The sequence below is a fragment of the Ammospiza caudacuta genome, chromosome Z (assembly GCF_027887145.1).
Source record: "Ammospiza caudacuta isolate bAmmCau1 chromosome Z, bAmmCau1.pri, whole genome shotgun sequence".
Taxonomy (NCBI): Eukaryota; Metazoa; Chordata; class Aves; order Passeriformes; family Passerellidae; genus Ammospiza; species Ammospiza caudacuta.
This window is the reverse complement of record NC_080632.1, coordinates 13,802,430-13,822,858: the sequence shown is the minus strand read 5'-3', so window position 1 is coordinate 13,822,858 and position 20,429 is coordinate 13,802,430. Positions and strand designations below refer to the sequence as shown.

The 20,429-nt window shown below is 39.6% G+C and overlaps 1 protein-coding gene across 1 annotated transcript in view; it reads left to right on the top strand.

Moving 5' to 3' along the window:
• Positions 1-20,143, top strand: part of ZNF608 (zinc finger protein 608) — a 78,370-nt gene extending 58,227 nt beyond the window's left edge. The window contains exons 3-8 of the mRNA XM_058824121.1: positions 11,863-11,950; positions 12,418-14,869; positions 16,625-17,042; positions 17,586-17,758; positions 18,657-18,810; positions 20,058-20,143. Of these exons, the coding sequence (XP_058680104.1) occupies positions 11,863-11,950; positions 12,418-14,869; positions 16,625-17,042; positions 17,586-17,758; positions 18,657-18,810; positions 20,058-20,143 (3,371 nt within the window). The remainder of the gene's footprint in view (positions 1-11,862; positions 11,951-12,417; positions 14,870-16,624; positions 17,043-17,585; positions 17,759-18,656; positions 18,811-20,057) is intronic.
• The last annotated feature ends 286 nt before the right edge of the window (positions 20,144-20,429 follow it).

Here is a 20,429-nt window from a genome sequence, read left to right as displayed (position 1 = left end):
ATCAGAGCAGAGGAAGAAAAGAATAATGTGAACAATAGGAGCCCTGGAGTTTGACTTAGGCCTAACGTGAGGAGGCTGTGAAAGCTGTCAGGGAGCTTGATTGATTGGCTCTTGGGCTGCAGTCCTCAGTGCAAGGCAATAATGTTCCTGCCTCTTGTGAGAGGGCTGGATGTGTCACCTGGGGTCAGAGCTTATCAGCCTCAGGGGCCAGCATTTCAGATGAGGCCAAAGTACAGTCAATAATTTATACAGAAATTTGTGTATAGATTCTGGAGTAAAGCAAGCTTTATCTTGAAACTGTTTGTCTGACCAAAGAAATAATTAAGTTATGTCTGAAAGTCCAATCCTTCCCCCCCATCCCTTAGCGACATGGGAAAAAAATCTCCCAGTGTAGAAATATGTTTCTGTCATTGTGCTGGTTGTACTTTTGATGAGGGAAAGCATGCCTATGATAATCCTTTATGGGATGTTACTATGCCAAAATAAACAGAGATTTTTAGCTGATTATATTAGGTTTCCTAGCGTCCTAAGTCTTTGCCTACATTTTATGCAACACTGGGCTGTCTTCTGTGTCTAAATGGTTTTGTTTCTAAACCTACGAGGGTCAAAGGTTGATCAGCTCCAGTGCATGAAAAAGCCAAGAGAAGCTGCAGCAGAGACATACATCACAGCAGGCCTGAGTAAACTATCCAGGCTGCTATTAATAAGTGGGGAAACTGGGACAGCACGCACAAAGGACACTTACAGGAAAATTGTTGAACCAGTTGCTGATAAGAGAAGGAAAGTCTCACAGCAAGTATACTCATCTCTAGTGGGTACTCATTTTGCTGGTAGCTTGCCTTTGCATTGCATCAGTATTGTCAAGCACCTGGAGAAAGCCAGCTGGTGAACTAGATGCTTTACTAGTTTGCCCACTTGGAAGATAATTTAAAACATAGGAAAGAAAATCATGGTGAACTTCTCTGCAGAATTTTGACACCACTGAAATAGGTTAGCTGACAAGTAGTTCACTTTTGTTCTGTCCCAGCAAAATTACTACTTCACTTCAGTAGATGCTAACAAAATCCCTTTTACCTTACTTCTGCTCAAGGAGAACACTATTAGTCACAGTTCATTAGGCTTGTTTACAAAACTGAACTGGTATCTTAAGTGTGTAACTGAAACACTTCTGACTGCTGGGGGCATCTTTTCCACCACAAAGTTGCAAGGATTTCATAATGGGAAGGATAGCACTTCCTACTATTTTTCAAAGCAAATAACTAGTTTGTGATATAAGAAGTGCAAAAAATTATGTAGTTTCGTGTTTTCAAACCTAGAAGGTGAAGTTTGAAGCATAGTTTGGTTTATAATCCATTAGCTATAGTAAGAAAAGACCCTAAAATTAGGTTACACCAAATCCTAAACCATAGCAATTGTGTAGGAAGAAGAGCCCCAGATTTTTAAGGTTCTTTTTTGCTCTTTTTTATACAGAGGAAAAATGGGAGTTCTGGGCCTCACCACACCAAACTGATTCCTTTTGGGTGCATCAGTGGGAAAGAGTTAGAAGAAAGAATTTATGATTCACACTTGGAGTTTTCATAGAACTCCTGTGTACACCTACTGTTCGCCTATCTTTTTGTATTTTGCCACACTTTCATCTTTTTGTATTTTGCCATGAAGTTTCTTTGTGACATATTACTGTATTAAGATCTGAACAGAGTTTATATCCTCAAATACAAAGGATGTGTCCCTGTGAGTCCCACAAACTAAATGAAAGAAGAGTTATTTGTCTCCCGTTAGCTGTTGCAAAAAAACCTGAGGGAGTTCTGCAGACAAAATCCCAGATGTTTTTATTTCCCTCCCCTTTGTCTTGGATGTGTCTGTTGTAGGTGTTTACTTACCCTTTTCCCAGGCTGAAGACATGAAGTCTTCATGAAATCAGTGAAGCTTAATACAAAGAGAGAGAGAGAGAGAGAGAGAAAGATGTAAAATGCAGTTCAGTAGATTTAAATGTTTTCAGCCACTGCTTTAAATTGCTGTTTTAAATTCTAGTGAGTGGAATAATAGAGAAGTTATCATGTCTACTAACTGCAGTTGGCCTTTGTAAAGAATGGCTTGTTAGGAGGCTTTATGATTTACTGAGGCCCACAGCTGGCTGCCAGCAGAGCTACAGGAGTGTGGTCTCTCTTGGGCCTGGAAGCTAGAGATGAAAAGGATCCAAAGCTGGCACAAAAGCAAATAAATGCTTTGACTTTAAATAAAGCATCATAATTTATAAGGGGCTCTGCTTCTCAGTCCCAGTGAGGTACATGGATCAGCAGCAGCTCTTTGAGGTTGAGCAGAATTGTCTGTCTGGCTCGACTGCAGTTCTGGTATCTGCAGTCTACAGATTTGGAAGAATTTTCATGGTTTGGGATTGGAATTGTTTCTTTATTCATGCTGTTTATTTTCCATAAATTGTCTCTCTTCTGTCTTCCATTTCTTTATGTTTCATTAACTACTCTACTGTTTGATAAATAATTGTACCAGTGTTTGCACCTGGCAGCTCTTTATCATGATGTACAGTGCTGGGAAACAAATCACCAAAGACACCTGAAGGTTTATAGGTGCATTTTGGCATTTGTTGCTTGCTTGGGATTTACTCATCAAATTCCTACAGTGGCAGAGTTCAGAGCTGGGAGACAAACATCTACTGAGATGCCCTAATACTTGCCTCAGGAAGAAAAAAAAAGGTCTGAGCTCCTTAAGAGGTTTTGGGGGTTTTGTCAGATTTTTTTTAATAGATATACACACACACATGCATACACACATAAATTTATACCAGCTTCCCCATTTCTGCAGCTGTTTCTCAACAGTCTGCTGATGAAAACAGTATTTTTGTGGTCTGGTGTCTGAGAAGAAGAATGGAAATGAGGCAGATAATTCTTAAAAGGAACTCCTGAATGCTTGTCTGGGTGAGAAAAAATTGTTTTGGTTTTCCCTTTTTTTTGGCCCTGCTTCTTGTACTGAAACAATAGCTCTTTCCACCATGCTCCAGACTTGTTTTGCTTTGCTATTTACTTGCTCTTAAGGGAGAAAAGAGTTTGTGAGAGAAGTAAGTAGCTGAAGAGTTCCTGTAATTAATATAAAGTGCAGGAAGCAAGTGTGACAGATTAGCTGAAAAGCCCCGTATTCTGTTGCTTATCTCAAGTGACATATGGTCCTGGAGTATGAGCAAAGGCAGTGGATTGTGGGGCTTCTTTTTCTTTTGCTCCACAAGAAGTCAGAAGAGTGTCCATGTGTTCAACAGGCCAGCAACATAGGAGCTGAAATAACACTCCTTGAGAAGTGAGTGGGAAGCTCAGGGGATTACAGAACATCTAAAATTGAGACTGTGACACTTTTCAGTGTCAGGCTATGTGAATCACAGTTATGATTACTGAAGAGAAAGAAAAAAGAAAAAAGAATCTGCTAGAAATGGAATACTTTATTTCTGAAACAGATACAGTTTTCTTCAGAACACACAGATGTTAAATTATTTTCAAACTGCATTTTTAGTATCAGCTGAAATAAAGACTGCATTTTTATTCTCAAGCTGCAGTGAAACATTGAAGTTGTTCAGTTACTCTGGCCAAAGAAAAGGTAAGGGCTGCACAAAAACTAGCTCTTTAGTTGTACTCCAGAGGTCAGAAGCCTATGGTTAGTTTATAATAACATTAACTGCACATTTTCTTGTAAACACTGCAATCATGTGGTCTGACATTCAAGAGGTTTAACAGCATTTTATTCAAAAATTTTCCTAATCCTGCCAAATTCTAATCACTTTGATAAAAATCTGGCAGGAGAAAATTATGTGGGTTGCTGTGGCTTCATAGTTTTCAAAATCACCACTCTAAGTAGCTCATATTTTAGTAGAACGATGTAGTCGTTGATAAATCAACAAGCCATTTGGGACCCAATCTGATGTAATTTCTGGGGTACTACCCAGTTCCTTGAGACTTTTATTGGTCTTTTAATGCATGTGAAATTTAGCTTAATATTTGATTAGGACCATTCATATTTCTTTTGGCTTTCGATTTGTATTTAGATCTTGGTCACTGGTTATTTGTTGGGCAGACCAGCTTTAGAAGAAATATATGCACTGAAAAAAAATGTAACAGTTATCATTATAACTAATAAGGGACATGAGCTCTTAGATTAGATGCTGTCCTGTCTTCCAGAACTAACCTGCCCCCAGCATTTCAGTTATAGCCTTGTCCAGAGAAACTGACATTTCAGCTAACCTCAGCTACATGTCTTCCTGACATGATGGGTTTTTTTTATACTAAAGCTGGAAAAGGGTAATGTTGCTAGGGAGGCAGGAAAAAGAAATTAAACCAGAGCTTCTTTTAGCTGCCTGTTCAACTGAATATTGACCAGCTGTCTTCATGAGAAAGAAATAGATGGCGGTGAATAAGCTAGAGTCTAGTTTTCCAAGAAGTTCAATGATTTTCCCAAATCAATACAGCCCATGAGGCTTCAGAACAAAGGATGCGGGAGACATGACAGTGATGGAAGTAGCTTGTGTTCTTTTGTGTATTAGGCACATGGGCTCATGGGGAAACAGGATTTCTTCAGTTATTGGAGTGTTTATTCTTTTATATGCACGGGGATAAACTTCTAGATTAAGAAAATCTATTGCAGTAATTATTAGGCGGGATTAAAAAGTTGTCTGCTTGATGGCCCAGCTCCATGTTTCCAAGAGCTACTCCTCACTGTATAATTGCTGCTTCTTTTTTGAATGCAAATGGGAGTATGTATTGCCAGTCCAGGGAACAGGTTCTATAAAACGGCTATTTTTAAACCAAGGTGGTAGCTCCTACTTTCAATATTACCTTTATTTTACCAATGACTTCATAATAAAAAGAAAAGAAAGGGTATGACATTCAAATAAAGTATCCATGAAATGTAGGTTGTCATTACTCAGAACTTACTGGAAATCACACAGATGTGATCTTACTCTGTTAGGCGATTGCAGAAGATACTGTAGTTTGTAGTCCAGCTTTAGCCACCAGCAGGGCAACATTAACTAAAATAGCAGAGTTTCACCTCTCAGCCCTCTAACCTTTAAACTTGCTATGCTTTCATAAAGTACAGAAAGCAGAATTAACACAACTGGTAAGTGCCTCAGTGGTTTATGACTACACCAGCAGTATTTCATTATGCTTCTTTTCCTTGATGCTATCCAATCTTCTCATCTTCATTGCTGTACAGTATTTGTTCAGATAAAGTCCAGTGCCCAGGATGACTAATTGCAGATCTGTGCTCCAGATGGTCTGATTACAGGATGTGGTTAAAGTGACTTTTCAAACATTCTGTGCTGCAATAGGGCTCTTGGGGGAAAAAAAAAAAAAAAAAAAAAAAAAGCCCAAAAAATCCCACCAGCAAACCAAAACAACAAAAAGCAAACCAACCAGTCTTGCATTTCCAGGCCACCTGACAATCATTACATCCTCAGGCTGGCTGGTGTTGATGCGGTTACATGTGCACCTGCTGTAGATGTAGTTAAGTTCTTGTGCCATGCTAGACAGAGTGTGATTAAAGTAGTATATAAACTGTACATCTCCCAGATCAGCATTCAGTCTATAAGATGTGGCTTCATACGGAGATTGTTTACTGATCATTTTAGATTACTTTCTGAATGGAAGCAATCAGGGAGGAATAAGCCATTTGCATTGCAAGTCTAATATAAAAACTGTTCTGTGTTTTTTATGCCCGGTTGAATTGCAGGTGTATATGTGGATGTGGGATTGATGATGATGTGGCGGATATGGTGGTTGTGAGGCAAATGAGTTGTACTGCTTTTACTAAGCCAGTGGCAACAAAAAATCTTGAGACAATACTAAGAATATAGATTTTCATCTTTCAGCTTTTTGCATTTCACATATTTTAGCTATTGTTATGGAGTGATGTCAAATAGATACAGGTGGGACCAAAAAAATTGCAATGCCAGATGTGGAATAAAACATGTTTAATCAGTGGGGGTGGTGTACTCACTGATGACAGATATGCCATGGTTTGGCTATCCCAGGCATGTCTGTATTATTTGTACTTGGCATGGCAGGGACAAGAGGCAAATCAAATTTGACTTGCAAACATATTTGTGGATTCACTAATCATGAAGATACAAGGAATTGATTATGCTGTAGTGTTACAAGTAATACTTGTAACAGTAATCAAGTAATGATGTGATGCTTCTCTATACCAGGATTGCATCTCAGCCTTGAAGAACTACTATGCCGCAGAGATTTTTGCTACAAGAATTTATCATATTACCTTTTAAAGAAGTATTCTTACTAAAAAATTATGGAAAGTGTAGTCTACTTTAGAGATATTCCTCTGGCAGGAGGAAAAATTGTTTTTAAATGATACTCAGGATAGTAAAGGTAGTAGGCAGAACTTAATTTTGGAATTTTGACAACAGAGGCTTCCACTTGTGTTTAAGGGTAAGTGACTTATGTGACTTTTAAAATATATGTGACTTTTTAAATATACATGACTTCTGATGACTGAAAAGTAGACAAATCATTCCTAGTTTTGAAAGATCATGAAAATATTCTTCAACAAAGAAGTGTTCAGATAGACTTTGTGCAGATCTGGTTTCTCCAGAATTTTACAGATGCTTTCGGCCAGATTGCCCACTAAGAGCAGAGGGAGCAGCTCCTTTTACAAAAATGAAGGCTTACCCTCTCAGATAACTGCTCTGCTGAGTTCCCTCGTGAAATAATCAGTTTGGACTAAACCCGGATTTTGTAGCATTTGCTGGGATCTAAACACAAAGTAGCCTATGCTGTAAAAATTAAGTCAAGCCTTCCAATCTGATTTATTGAGTAGTGCCTACTTGTATTGGAATTTGAACATGTTTGTTTTCTAAAGACAGTATTTTTAAAAGCTGGGGCCCACATTTAAGGTAGTGATGTGATAATTTGATTCCTCATCACATGAGCTCATTTTCAAAGTTTTGGATACAAACATAAACATTCTTGGCTTATGATCATTGCAGAAAACAGAGTCAAGAAAACAAAGAAATTAATATATTTTTTAGACTAGGTACTTCAGGGGGTTTTTGTCTTTAAATGAAGGAATGTCTGCAAGAGTGTAGATGTGTCTGCTAAACTTGCAGTGCCAGAGTAATCCGTATGAACAATACTCTTACTTGGTACTGAAAATGCCTTTGATTCTGATGTTTACATGTCAAAATAGCACATCTGCATTTCTTAGCAACAGGGTTATTTACTTCATTTCCAACTTGTGATGACATATTTCATTCTACAAGATATAGTTAATAGTAAATAGCAAGTTTTGGTTCTGGCCTTTGTTAGGCAGTCACTGAAAAGCAGAAGAAGGGACAGGGGAAGAAAAGATACATCATATCCACAGAACTCATAAAAAGTGAGGTTTTTGCTGTAGATTTCTGAAATGACATTCTTACATACTACTTTAGTGACATGTGACTTTTCATTCCATAAGAAAATTCAAGTAAAAATTGTCAGAGTTATTTTGTATGTTACCTATCAGAAGCACTTATGTAAAATGGCTTTGTATTCCTATAGGCACACATTAGTTTTTCCTGCCTGAAAATTTTTGCCATTAACGTTGTGGTTATGATTATGATGAGTAAAGAAAAAGATCTCATAATGGTACACACACTGTGAAGGAAAACAGCAAAATACAGAATCTTGTCTGGTTCCTAAAAGGCTGACAACATTTGATGTTAAAGGAGGAGCTTCTATTGATGGTGGTGGGCACCAGATCACATCCTGGGTGTGCCATTGTCATACATTAATGCTTTTGGATATGATTGTGCCTTGCCTAATAATGGATTTTGGCAGAAAAACTACAGTAGGTGAACTCTAAAACTTCTGGGTAATATTACCCCATTTTCTTACATTATAACACCATTTCGTAATTCGCACACATAAAACATTCTGTACTTACTGTGTTTACTCCTTAATGATAAAGAGTAGCATGGGTGGTAACTTCAGAACATTTAATTCTCATATTCTTTTTTTGCTTTAATGTAGGACACATGACACGGAAGGCTGCAGAAAGTATTGTTAATTTCGGATATACTGTAACTGTGAATAGTTATATAGTTTGCAAATGGAATGATCAACCAAATTAAACTAAGAAATTTATCTATTATATATTTTGGAGAGATAAGTTTTTCTTTGCTACATTCAACTCTTGTGAAATGTGTTCTAGTAACGGTCAAACTCTTTAAGATGACACCCCAAGTTTCTCAAAGAAGCATTTGTGTGTGTGGTATATATTCACTGGTTTTTGATCTAACCTCACAGGAACAGAATTCGATATTTGGCTTAGTTTCCTCCTGAATTAGAATCTTAGAGAGTCCAAATATCCTCAGGTACATTTCATTACAAGCACCTGATTTTTTTCCCCCATTCTTCAGTAAGGTATTTTAAAAAGTTTAGCCTCTTGGGCTTTTTATAAGGTGAAAATCATCTCTTGTTTCAGACAGTATGAAACCTGTGGGTTCCTCAGACTGTCTTTGCATTTTCTCTCTTGTTCAGGCAATGTTAAATAGGTTATTGTTACATTATATGTTGTCTGATGTGATAGGAAGTCTCATTACAGGAACTTCTTATGATTTGGCACAGCCCTCAAGAGGTCTGGTCCTGTGTGTGGTGTGTTCCTTCACAAGATGAAGGGGGTACATGGGCACACAGGTGCACAGAGAGGAGCTGGAATGACCCAGAGAGGAGCTGCTGCATCCCTGAGTGCATGGCCAGTGTACTCAGGTGATGCTGGGAGTGAGCCAGGCACTGCTCAGCCCCTGGGACACAGCAGGCTCAGCAGAGCTTCTTGCTTTGAGCTTGAACGCTGTGCCAGGACAAACAGCACACTCTGATTTAGAAGAATAATCCTTTCTCTTCAGCACTGCATCAAGTACATTGTGTGGATCACTAGCTCAGTCATCTCCATTTTCATGTTCCGGTGCTTTGTCCTAGTGAGCCTCTCCCAGCTACACATTTCCTTAGATCCCTACCTCCCATGTTACTTATATTCTCCTCACCCATTTCTGTGATAATCTTAGAAGAGTAAAAGAGTTACCTTCCCTGGCAGTTCTGTGGAGTCTTTTGTGTGGCTGAGCAATGTGTTTTCTGTCCATTAAGGAAAGAAAATGTATTCCTTGCCACAGCTAACGCAACATGGAGATTAATATTCTCTCCTACTTGCACGGGACCTTTGCTAAGCCTAACAAATTTAATGACATGCTATGTGTAGCAGATTTAAGGGAGGAGCTTATTTGTGTTTGCTTTTGAAATACTGACTTTCTTACATGGGAAGGTCTTTTAAATGTCTTCATAGAATTATTGAAATACGTATTGATTTCAGGGGCTTTTATTATTTTCACTATTCTATGCCTTCTACCTTGCCCTCTTTTCTGTCAATAGGTAACAAACTATCCCTAGGTCTGGTACATAAATAAATTAATAAAGTGCACATAGAGATAGGCAAGATTACAAATATCAAGGAAGATAGGTGAGACTAAACCTTTATTAAGACATCCCCCCAAAAAAACCCAAAACAAAACAAACCAACCACCCCCCTAAAAAAATAATAATCCAAACTCAAAAAATCCCCACAAAGTAACAATTACTTTTTAAAAAAAGGATAAAAATTAACTATCTGGGGAAGAATAAAGGACAAAGTTAGTTCTTCAGTAATACTCCATGGTATGTCAGAGAGCTCTCTTTGCTTGGTACTTTTAGGAGACTGGACAAATGCTGGTACGTGGGGTTGAGGGATCAAATGTGCTGCTTGCAGATAGATGGGTTGCCTGCCATAATACAGTTTACCAGTGGAAAATACTCAAGATTTTCACTTGGAGCCTTACAGAGTCACAGATGACAAGCTGTTATAGTGGAAGAAAGGCATCAAGGCTGCCAGAGAAACACCTGTGCAATCTCTTTTCTCTAGACTGTAAATGGCAAGTGGGAACATAGAGCTGTTCATTGTAAGAAACCCCATTTCTACCAACAGATATTTCCTCTTGGATGTACTGGGTTGTTCTCCTCTTCCTCCTCCTCCTCCTCCCTGGACCCCAGCACTTCCTGGCTGCCTCCATGCCTAAGCAAGGGGCAACATAAAGCAGCCTTGGCGTCTTTGCAGCCTTTGCTTAGTTTGCATAGGTCATAAAAATACAGCATGGCCTTTTAACCCTGATCACAGAATCACAGAATCAGTTAGGCTTGGAAGGATGTCTGAGATCATCGAGTCCAACCTATGACCCAACATCACCCTGTCAAGTAGACCATGGGACTAAGTGCCACACCAAGTCTCTCCTAAACATCTTCACCATGGTCTCTCTAGGACCTGACTGACACCGGCTGGAAGTGCAGTTTTTCTTTCATGCTTCAGACCAGTTCATTCCAGTGCGCAAAATTCTAGAGTTGCCTAATTGCAGTGAAAAACCATATGGGGGATAAATTTCAAATCTGTTACAGAGAATTTTCAAGGAAATCCCGTCTTCCTTGGTACCTCTGCTAACAACATTTAAAATATTTCCCTGCTGCTAAAAGATCCCTGAGGAAATAAGCTGCTGCTTGTGTGTTAACTTCGCCTCAGTGCAGCAGAGAATTGCAAAATTAGAAATTGCACTGGTAAGACAAAGCAAAAGATGGGCTGGAAACATTCTGGCACAATGCCATAATCATTTCTATTACAGAGACGCTGCAGATAGAATAAGGGAAGTGCAGAGGAAAAACAAGGCTGTCAGCTGCGAGTTGGTGTCTTCACGCCTCTCATAAATTTGGAACATTTTGTACTGTGCCTTTCTTTGTTAGATAAAATGTATTTCTTATTTCAGTGTGTGTTCTAATGAGAAGAGATGTCTGGCTCAATAATACTACCTTCTGTTTATCTGTGGCAGTTAATGAATTAAAGGGGTCATTATGCTGCCTAGTCCATAAACATGATGATAAATTATGTGAAGAGCGTTTGAGGGCAACCTGAAAACATTTGAATGACATCCCCTACATTTATTCTCTTGTTACTTACAATAACCTTATCATTCACAAATTTTACAGGGATAATTCAAATAAAACGAAATTAGAATTCTGCTTTAGGCAGGCAAATTTGCATTTAATAAAAGTCATAAGTGGAAAAGCAATTAAATTACAGTAGGTTTTTTGAAGGATCCCTTTTCCTATATAAATATATATTGCAATTACTCCTACCTTAACTGTGGTATGGTTGAAGTTTCATATCTAGTCTCTCACTTTCCACAGAAGCAAAAGCAAGGCAAATAATACATTTTTTGAGCCATATCTGCTGAACAAGACTTGCAGTGCATACATGTATATGTTTGTGTGTTTGGATATGAGTAATTTCAAGTAAATAGAAGCATCATTATCATATTGTTCAAAGCAAAGCAGATTATTCTTCTCAGTCACCTTCTGATTTAAACACTGTAACTGGTGCTTAGTTTACGCTGGCTGGCTGCCAAGTGAAAGCAATTATGTGCAATAATAGCAAAATTAAGAGGTGAGTGTTGCTGTTTTACAGCAGGACATGGCAAAACCCATTTCCTTCTGTCAGCTGTATCTTGATTACACACACACCGTCACACAGGCAAGCTGTCTTGCACACACACACATGGGTGCACTAATTCTTGTTCTTTGTCATTTGCAGTCTTTCCTGTGGGTTTTAACTTGAGGTCACTGAAACCAGAAAAGAGGAACAATATAGACCAGAGTGTTTGAAAGCAAATGAGAGTAAATGTCTTACTTTGTGAGGAAAGAACAGGAAAAAGAAAAAACAAAAAAAGAGCAAAACAAAAAGGCTATCCCAGTTATTGTTCTTATGTGTGATAATACTTTATTTTTTGCTCACTGACAGGTGTCCTGGTAGTAAATGTTACATGGAGGAACAAGACTTATGTGGGAACACTGTTGGACTGCACAAAGCATGACTGGGCCCCTCCGAGGTAGGCAAACATTCTGAGTCTATTTTTTCTCTGCTGCATTTTAACCCTCAGTCTCAGGCAAGAGACCGTACAGAGATTAATAAAGCACAACTGGTTATAATTGAAATCATGCATGAGTGAATTGAGTAGTTCTGTCTTCCAGAGTGAAACATGGGGTGGAAGCTCTTCTTTATTTTACTTTTGCATTTTTGAGAGGGAAGAGGAAATACATGGGATTCAGTCAGAGAGCAGTTAATTTCAAAATGCATTTCTTTAAGTTAGGAAAATGTTTTGCTCCATTGTTCTCACCAGGTGGATATGTCCTCACCATTTTTGTCTTTTTTTAATGACTTTGACACTGTAACATTCTCACTTGTCAGAAGGACATCTTTCCTTTAACATGTGTGAAGGTTCTCTTACGGGACATGGTGGTGGTTGTTATTTTTTCAGTTGATGGCTCCTGCTGATGGAATCTATTGTTTGTACAGGTTTTGTGAATCGCCAACAAGTGACCTGGAAATGCGTGGAGGACGGGGCAGGGGAAAGCGGGCAAGGTCCGCTGCAGCTGCGGCTGTACCCGGGAACGACGCGAGTTTCGCAGAGTCCCGAGGACTTCAGAGTAAAAATCGAGGTGGTGCCAATGGCAAGGGGAGGAGGGGCAGCCTTAACTCAAGTGGGCGCAGAACACCCCCAAACTGCGCCATGGATGAAGTCAAAGCCAGCCCCTCGTCCACAAACAAGAGGAAAACTAAGCCTCCTATGGAGCTGGATTTGAACTCCAGTTCAGAGGACAATAAGTCTGGAAAACGCATTCGTACTAATTCTAGAAGCACTCCCACCACCCCACAGGGGAAACCCGAGACTGCTTTTTTGGACCAAGGCTGCTCTTCCCCAGTGCTGATTGACTGTCCTCACCCCAACTGCAACAAGAAGTACAAGCACATTAATGGATTACGTTACCATCAGGCTCATGCACACTTAGACCCAGAAAACAAACTGGAGTTTGAGCCTGACAGTGAAGACAAAATTTCAGACTGTGAGGAAGCACTGAGTAATGTGGCACTTGAATGCAGCGAGCAAAGCACAAATTTGCCAGGCTTTGATCCACTAAAAGCACCGACATCTCCTTCCTCCATTGCTACCCCAGGGACCCCCAAGGGAAAGAGGGAACTGACCAGCAATGGCCCTGGTTCAGTTATCAGTTCCAAAACTGGCAAGAATTCTGGCAAAAAGAAGGGTCTGAACAGTGAATTGAACAGCCTTCCAGTAATTTCTAACATGGCAGCCACACTGGATAATTGCTCAGTAGCAGATGGCAATTTGCAAACTGAAATGCCGAAATTGGAGGCTGAAGGATTAATTGACAAGAAGAGTTTAGGTGATAAAGGCAAGAAATCAAACAATTGCAAAGTGGATAAAAACCTTTCCAAGCTGAAAACGGCCAGGCCCATTGCCCCAGCACCAGCACCAACTCCTCCCCAGTTAATAGCTATACCTACTACAGCCTTTACAACCACCACTACAGGGACAATACCAGGACTGCCCTCTCTAACAACTACTATTGTTCAGGCTACACCAAAGAGCCCTCCACTGAAACCCATTCAACCAAAGCCCACAATTATGGGAGAGCCAAGCACTGTAAACCCAGCTCTCACATCACTCAAAGACAAAAAGAAAAAGGAGAAGCGAAAGCTGAAGGACAAAGAAAGCAAAGAGACGGGCAGCCCTAAGATGGATTCTAAGCTGGGGAAGCTGGAGGACTCAAAAGGGTCTGGAAAAGACTTATCTGGACATTTTTTAAAGGACCATCTCAACAAGAACGAAGTGCTAGCTAATGGACTGTCAGAATCTCAAGAGAGCAGGATGGCAAGTATTAAGGCTGAAGCTGATAAAGTTTACACATTCACAGACAATGCGCCCAGCCCTTCCATAGGGAGTGCCTCCAGGATGGAATGCAGCACTTTGGTGAATGGACAATCTGCCATGGCCCCACTGCACGTGTTGACACAGAATGGCGCAGACAGCACGGCTGCTAAAACCAACAGCCCTGCTTACTCAGATATTTCTGATGCAGCTGATGATGGTGGCTCTGACAGCAGGTCAGAGGGCATGAGGTCAAAGGCCAGCTCTCCGTCGGATATTATTTCTAATAAAGACGGTGTTGTAAAAGGACATTCTTCGACCACAGCACAATCAGCTCAAGGGAAAGAGTCTCATTCTCCCTATTACCATGGCTACGATCCTTACTATTCCCCAAGTTACTTGCACTCTGGACAGGTCAGTGCCCCAGCAGCTGGGAACAGTGGTACCCCACAGGGGCTGAAGATTAAAAAAGAGGCTGAGGAAGAGGCTGAAAAGAAAGAGAAGGCAGAATCGTCAGATGCCAAGAAAAGCGAAAGCACTTCCTCTAATTTGCAGCCGCAACATCAGTCAGTAATAACTCAAAGACACCCTGCACTTGCTCAGTCACTTTATTATGGACAGTATGCCTATGGGCTCTATATGGACCAAAAGTCCTTAATGGCCTCCAACCCTGCTTACAGGCAGCAGTATGAAAAATACTATGAGGACCAGAGACTAGCAGAACAGAAAATGGCACAAAGTGGGAGGGACTGTGAAAGGAAGAATGACCCCCCCTTGAAAGAGATTGGGAAGGATGACAACAAGCAGAAGAATATTCCATCTGCCACTATTTCAAAGGCCCCTTCAACTCCAGAGTCCAGCAAAAATAACACTAAAATAGGGTCATCAGTTCCTAACAAAGGTGAGGAGACAAGCAAATCACAGATCCTTTCCAATCACCAGCAGCAGCTTCAGTCGGACACTTTCAAAGCCAAACAAATGGAAAACCACCAGCTTATAAAGGAGGCTGTAGAGATGAAATCTGTTATGGATTCAATGAAGCAAACAGGAGTAGATCCAACCACAAGATTTAAACAGGTGAGATCACAGGAAATGGAACAAGAGTGTCTTGGTTTATCTTTTAAGACGTGAGATTTACTTTCTGCTACATTCTTCTACCTCTGCAGCCATATAAGCTCCACCATCATTTTTTCATGCTGGATTTTATTGTAGTCTGTGAATAGACCAATAAGCCTTCTAGTTGAGCTGTTTGAAAAGAACAAAAAAAATTACAATTAAAAAGTCTGGTAAGGTGGTGACAGAGCACAGGCTTACGACCTGAACAGACTATTTTAAATTATATGCATGAATAAAGTAGAATTAGATTTCTCTTTTAGATGTAAATGGTTAGCAGTTTGCTTAGTTCAGAAATAAGAAATTTCAAGCAAAATAAGCAGCTTTCATTGTGAGAGGACTTAAAGCAGATTGAAACATGGTTTGAAGTGTTTCTTTTTTTTGTTAAATAACAGTTGGCATTTACTAAAGATGGGTGAGCTGGTTCTTTGAAGAGTTGGCTTAAAGCATAGCTCTTTATCTTAACCCAAGGTGACCTTTCTGAAGCAGTTAAGTTCCCCTTCTCTCCTCAACCAACCTCAAGCCCCTACAGACCTACACAATGGATGAAATCCTCTCTCCATTGAAGTCAGTGATAGTTTTGCAATTGACTTCAGTGGGACCAGAATTTTATCCAGTGGCTTCATGCTGACCCTCGTAGATGTCACATTGCCTTCATTTGAGGCAATGCAACTGTCTCCGTGCTCTGAACTAGAGCCTCAATTCTTGATACTTTCATGTTCTGGTGTATGGTACATCCCAGACTTCACCCTTACAGGCTGTCTTTCAATGTACAGTGGGATCAGGGGAGTGGGAGTAGAGAGCTGTAAAGGAAGTGGGATGGTACAGCCCTAAGTAGGAGAAGATTTCTGCTGATTCAAGTGAGTATTTGAACCAGACTGTCCAAGCGTTTAGTTGCGTGCTTATATTTTTGTGCCATGTGCCATAAATGTCTGTCAGTTGGAGAAAATGTTGACAATTAGCTCTTGCATATCCTGTACAAGAAAAAGAAGTCTTCCTGTTACTTCTCCGTAGCGATTTGGTGTAGCATTGTGAAGATCTCCCCTCTCCAGTTCTGTAACATGTTTATAAACTGGTCTGTGTAATACATTATTTTTAAAAGTATTTACAATGGCCAGTATATGTTCTTTAAATCATGTGATCCTGATCCAATAAATACTTGCGTACCTGTAACTTTACAAACTTAAAATAAGATTGTCAGCTGAAAAAGTCTGCTTTAATGTTTGACTTCCACTGATTCCTGGATGTTTGTATTACCAGAGGTAGCATTAGAATCTTGCCAGCTAGATCAGCTTTTCATGAGCATTGTTCCAGGTATTCTAAGTACTCTGACATATCATTAGCCAGCTCTAATTTTGTGGTTCACAGATACTTTTTGCTCTCTAGTGGGAAAAGTCTCTCTGTGGGCTTTAATTAAAATGTGTTATGAATAACATAGTCTCAGAACTTCATTACATTGCACATGTATTTCATGATTAAACTAGTTAAAGGCATGAAGAAGGATATAAGATGAAGCAATTGAATTAAATTTTGATAATAGACTCTTGCTCCTTCATGGGAATATTGGTTTGAGCTCAAGGCACTCTGTGGCAAGCAAACCTCTCCTCTATGTAATGGGGATATGGTATTAAAAATACATTAACCAAAATGTGGGAAATACCAATAACAAACTTAGTTCTACATCTAAGTTCAGAACAATTTTTTTCTCCTCTTTATTAGGATCCAGATTCACGAACATGGCATCATTATGTCTATCAGCCCAAATACCTTGATCAGCAAAAATCAGAAGAACTTGATCGTGAGAAAAAGTTAAAAGAAGACAGCCCTAGAAAAACACCTAACAAGGAAAGTTCCCTGCCTAACCTTCCTGTCTCATTAGCAAGCATTAAAGAGGAGCCCAAAGAGGTCAAGCGTTCTGATTCTCAATCAGTGGATGAGAGCAAGATAAAAAACGATGATCAAAAGACTCCTGTAAATTGGAAGGACTCTCGGGGTGCTAGAGTAGCAGTTTCCTCACCAATGAGTCAGCATCAGTCATACATCCAGTACTTGCATGCTTACTCGTATCCGCAGATGTACGATCCCAACCATCCGGCCTATCGCGCAGTCTCTCCTGTCCTAATGCACAGCTATCCTGGTATGTATTCCAAAACCTGCCTTGTGTGCTAGTTAAGATTTGCATCCTCAGGTTCAATAAAGTCTGCATTTTAATATTTCTGTTAGTAGCTAGGCTAAATTAGAAGCTTCATGGATGACGTTGTGTTGCTTGTGCTTCCACTGGGGAATGTTCTGTAGATGAAACTGGTTTCATACAAGATGTTCCTTTTATGAACTCTCAAGTTTCTCAACACTTGACAGTCTGCTGTTGCTGTTAGACTGACAGATAGTTTATTGCCTATAAAAATATTCTAAGCACTTACTGTCAGAACCATTATAGTTACTATTTCTTTTACTTAAATAGGACCCATAAATGTCTGAAATGGTTATCAACTCAACCCTCTTTATAACCTCCATTCATCAGGGCAAATTAGGTGATGAAATTGAAGAGCAGTCGTGCCATTTGGTAGTCATGTGATCTACTTTTGACGTAATTGTCAGTTCTGATATTGTCTCCTCCTACCTTGATTTAATCAAAATGTAAAAACAGTAACTTGATGTGGTATTTATTGTTTACCCGCAGGGGCCTATCTCTCTCCAGGATTTCATTATCCAGTTTATGGGAAGATGTCAGGGAGAGAAGAGGCAGAAAAGGTCAATACCAGCCCGAGCATCAATGCAAAATCAACCACTGAGTCCAAAGCACTGGATTTGCTCCAGCAGCATGCCAACCAGTATCGCAGCAAGTCACCTGTTGTAAGGCTTTGTCTGTTCTTACCGGAGAGTATCACATACAGGAAGGGGTAGAGGAGGAACATAACTGCGGGAAGCACACAATCTGGCGTCAAGCTATGAGTGCATGATTCTTCTTTATAGTACAGCTTATAATAAAAGCAGTTTATAGTCAGAATGCTTCTGTGGCATAAACTGGAAGTAACACATCTAACACGGTTCTGTGCTGAGGTTTCCTGTCTTGAATAGACTAATATAGAAATACAGATTCAGAGATACTTTCTGGTGCACAGATTTTTGCAGTTAAATAGGAACCTCTTGTTCAGAAACATAATGAAATGAGAAGTTGGGCTATAGGATTTGATAATATCCCCTCCTTGTATTTGTCGAGAATTCACATCTTCCGAGTAGCTGATTACCATCCCCAATTTCTGAAGATTTACAAATGAGATTTACAAAGTTGGAACAATTACTGTTATTTCACTTTCAGATAAGTTGTTGCTGGTTTTAATTGTGAGCAAGTCACTGGCTCTCATTGTATTTTCTAAAAGTAGTTTTTCTGCTATTCAGTCAGACTTGATCCCCAGAGAGCTTTAGAACAGTGAGCATTTTCAGAGGCTCACCCAGGTTGTTCAGACATTGGCAAGCCAGCTGAGCTTCAGGGAGCCCAAAACTAGAAGTCACCATGGTGTCTTCAAGATGCAGTGTGTTGCCTCAAAATCTTCTGCCTTGGGAAATCTTCCATTATCCAGAAAGATTAGCTTGAGATTAGAATCAAGTGCAAATACTCCAGTAGATATACTGCTTCAGAAAAAGTGTCATTTGTATACAAAAAGTTTTTGACAGGTAGTAACATGGTTTTATTGTGATTTCATCCCTTTTAAAGTTCTCACGTCAGTTTTCTTTCACTTTCTGTTACTAGCCTGTGGAAAAATCACCAGCTGAGCGTGAGCGGGAAGCAGAGAGGGAGCGAGACCGCCATTCTCCTTTCAGCCAGCGGCACCTCCACACTCACCACCATACCCATGTTGGAATGGGCTACCCCCTTATACCTGGACAGTATGACCCATTTCAAGGTGAGCAGAAAATTGTCACTGGGTGGGATTAGCTTTCCTCATGGAATTGTTGCCTTGACGCTGGAAATTATGCCTACATGAAGCATTTTGAATAGAGATCGCGCTGTTAGAACAGATGTGCTTTACATTTAGGGGGAAGGCTTGAAAATTCACAGCAAGTACTAGCAATAGATTAATAGCTTCATGTCTGAGAAATACCAAGTTTTGTTTCCAAAACTGGGTGTCAGAGCATTATTAAAGATGTACCAGTTAGGCCGTCATCCACATGAATGTTTTGATTCCTCCTGCAAACTGACATTAACTGGCTAAAAGGCAGTAAAATATCCAAACCAAACAACCTCCTTTTTGTATAATTAGGGTTGTGTAAGCAATGGAGGAAGTGTGGCAAAGACAAAAGCTTTTTATACTGAACATATTTTATGTACAAGGCATTCCAGTCACAAGGGTTTGTGCTTGTTATAATTTGACTGTTTGAAAGAGGACTCTTTGTATTTTGGCAAATGCCGTGCACAAAGTTGCAGTCAGGGAAAAAGCAGCACAGTGAGATACAATTTATTCTCCCTGGGTTTTATACCCGTCTTTGAATGTTTTTTTCTCTAACCGTGGACTCTAGCTGAATTAAAAGGAGGTTTCCTCCCATGCAGCAAAATATGTGCTACCACAACTGGTGGCTAAATGACATTTCTTCTTTCCATTGACTTGTGCCTCAGTATTTATTTTTCCTGTGTAAAAGTCTTGACATTTCTCAGTGTGATTCAGTGATTCCATATGCCTTTTGGGATGCATTATGCTTGTTCAGTAGCAAAACTGTAAAAATGGTAAGTTATTATGAAAGTATTGTATCCTGAGCAGCTGGCATGTCGTTTCTGTAATTCACTGTGACTTTTGATTCTTGTTGTTTCCTGATACCTATTATTTCTACTGAGCTTCCTATTCATGAGCTCTCATACAACCCACTTAGCATCATGCAGTGCAGTGTTTGGAAAGGAATGCAGTAAGTAGAAATGCTGTAATTTCTTGTAGAATATCTATCAAAGACAGTTCAGTTTATTACAGAAAGGTATATTGATCATACTGGGCAGATTGTGTTAACAATGTTGCCTGCAATATTTGTTATTTATGTAGTGATAACCCCCCTACATTTTCTGGTTGTTTGCCTTAGAGATCATTCCTACCCTTACTGTGACCACAAAAATCCATTAAAACCAGAGGTACATCAACATTCCTTTGTTTCTTCTTTCTTGCAGGATTGACCTCTGCTGCCCTTGTTGCCACTCAGCAGGTGGCTGCACAGGCATCTGCATCTGGTATGTTTCCTGCACAAAGAAGGTAAATAGCCAATAAATTATATATTGTAACATAGAGAGGAGAAAGTAATCACAGATTTTTTTTAGCCTGCTGGTGTGCATTTCCTTGTATGACACAAGTTTTTAAAGTTGAGGAAAAACTTGGTACTTTGGATTAATTGCAGTTTTGTTCTCCTTAGAATGATATTTTGTCCTTAGTTGTGTTCTTTAATCGTAACATAGGTCAGAACAAGTAGTCTGTCTTCTGAGATTTTCCATAGAGTGTGTTTTAAACACTGGTATTAAGATAAAACAAGAGATTGTGAAATATAA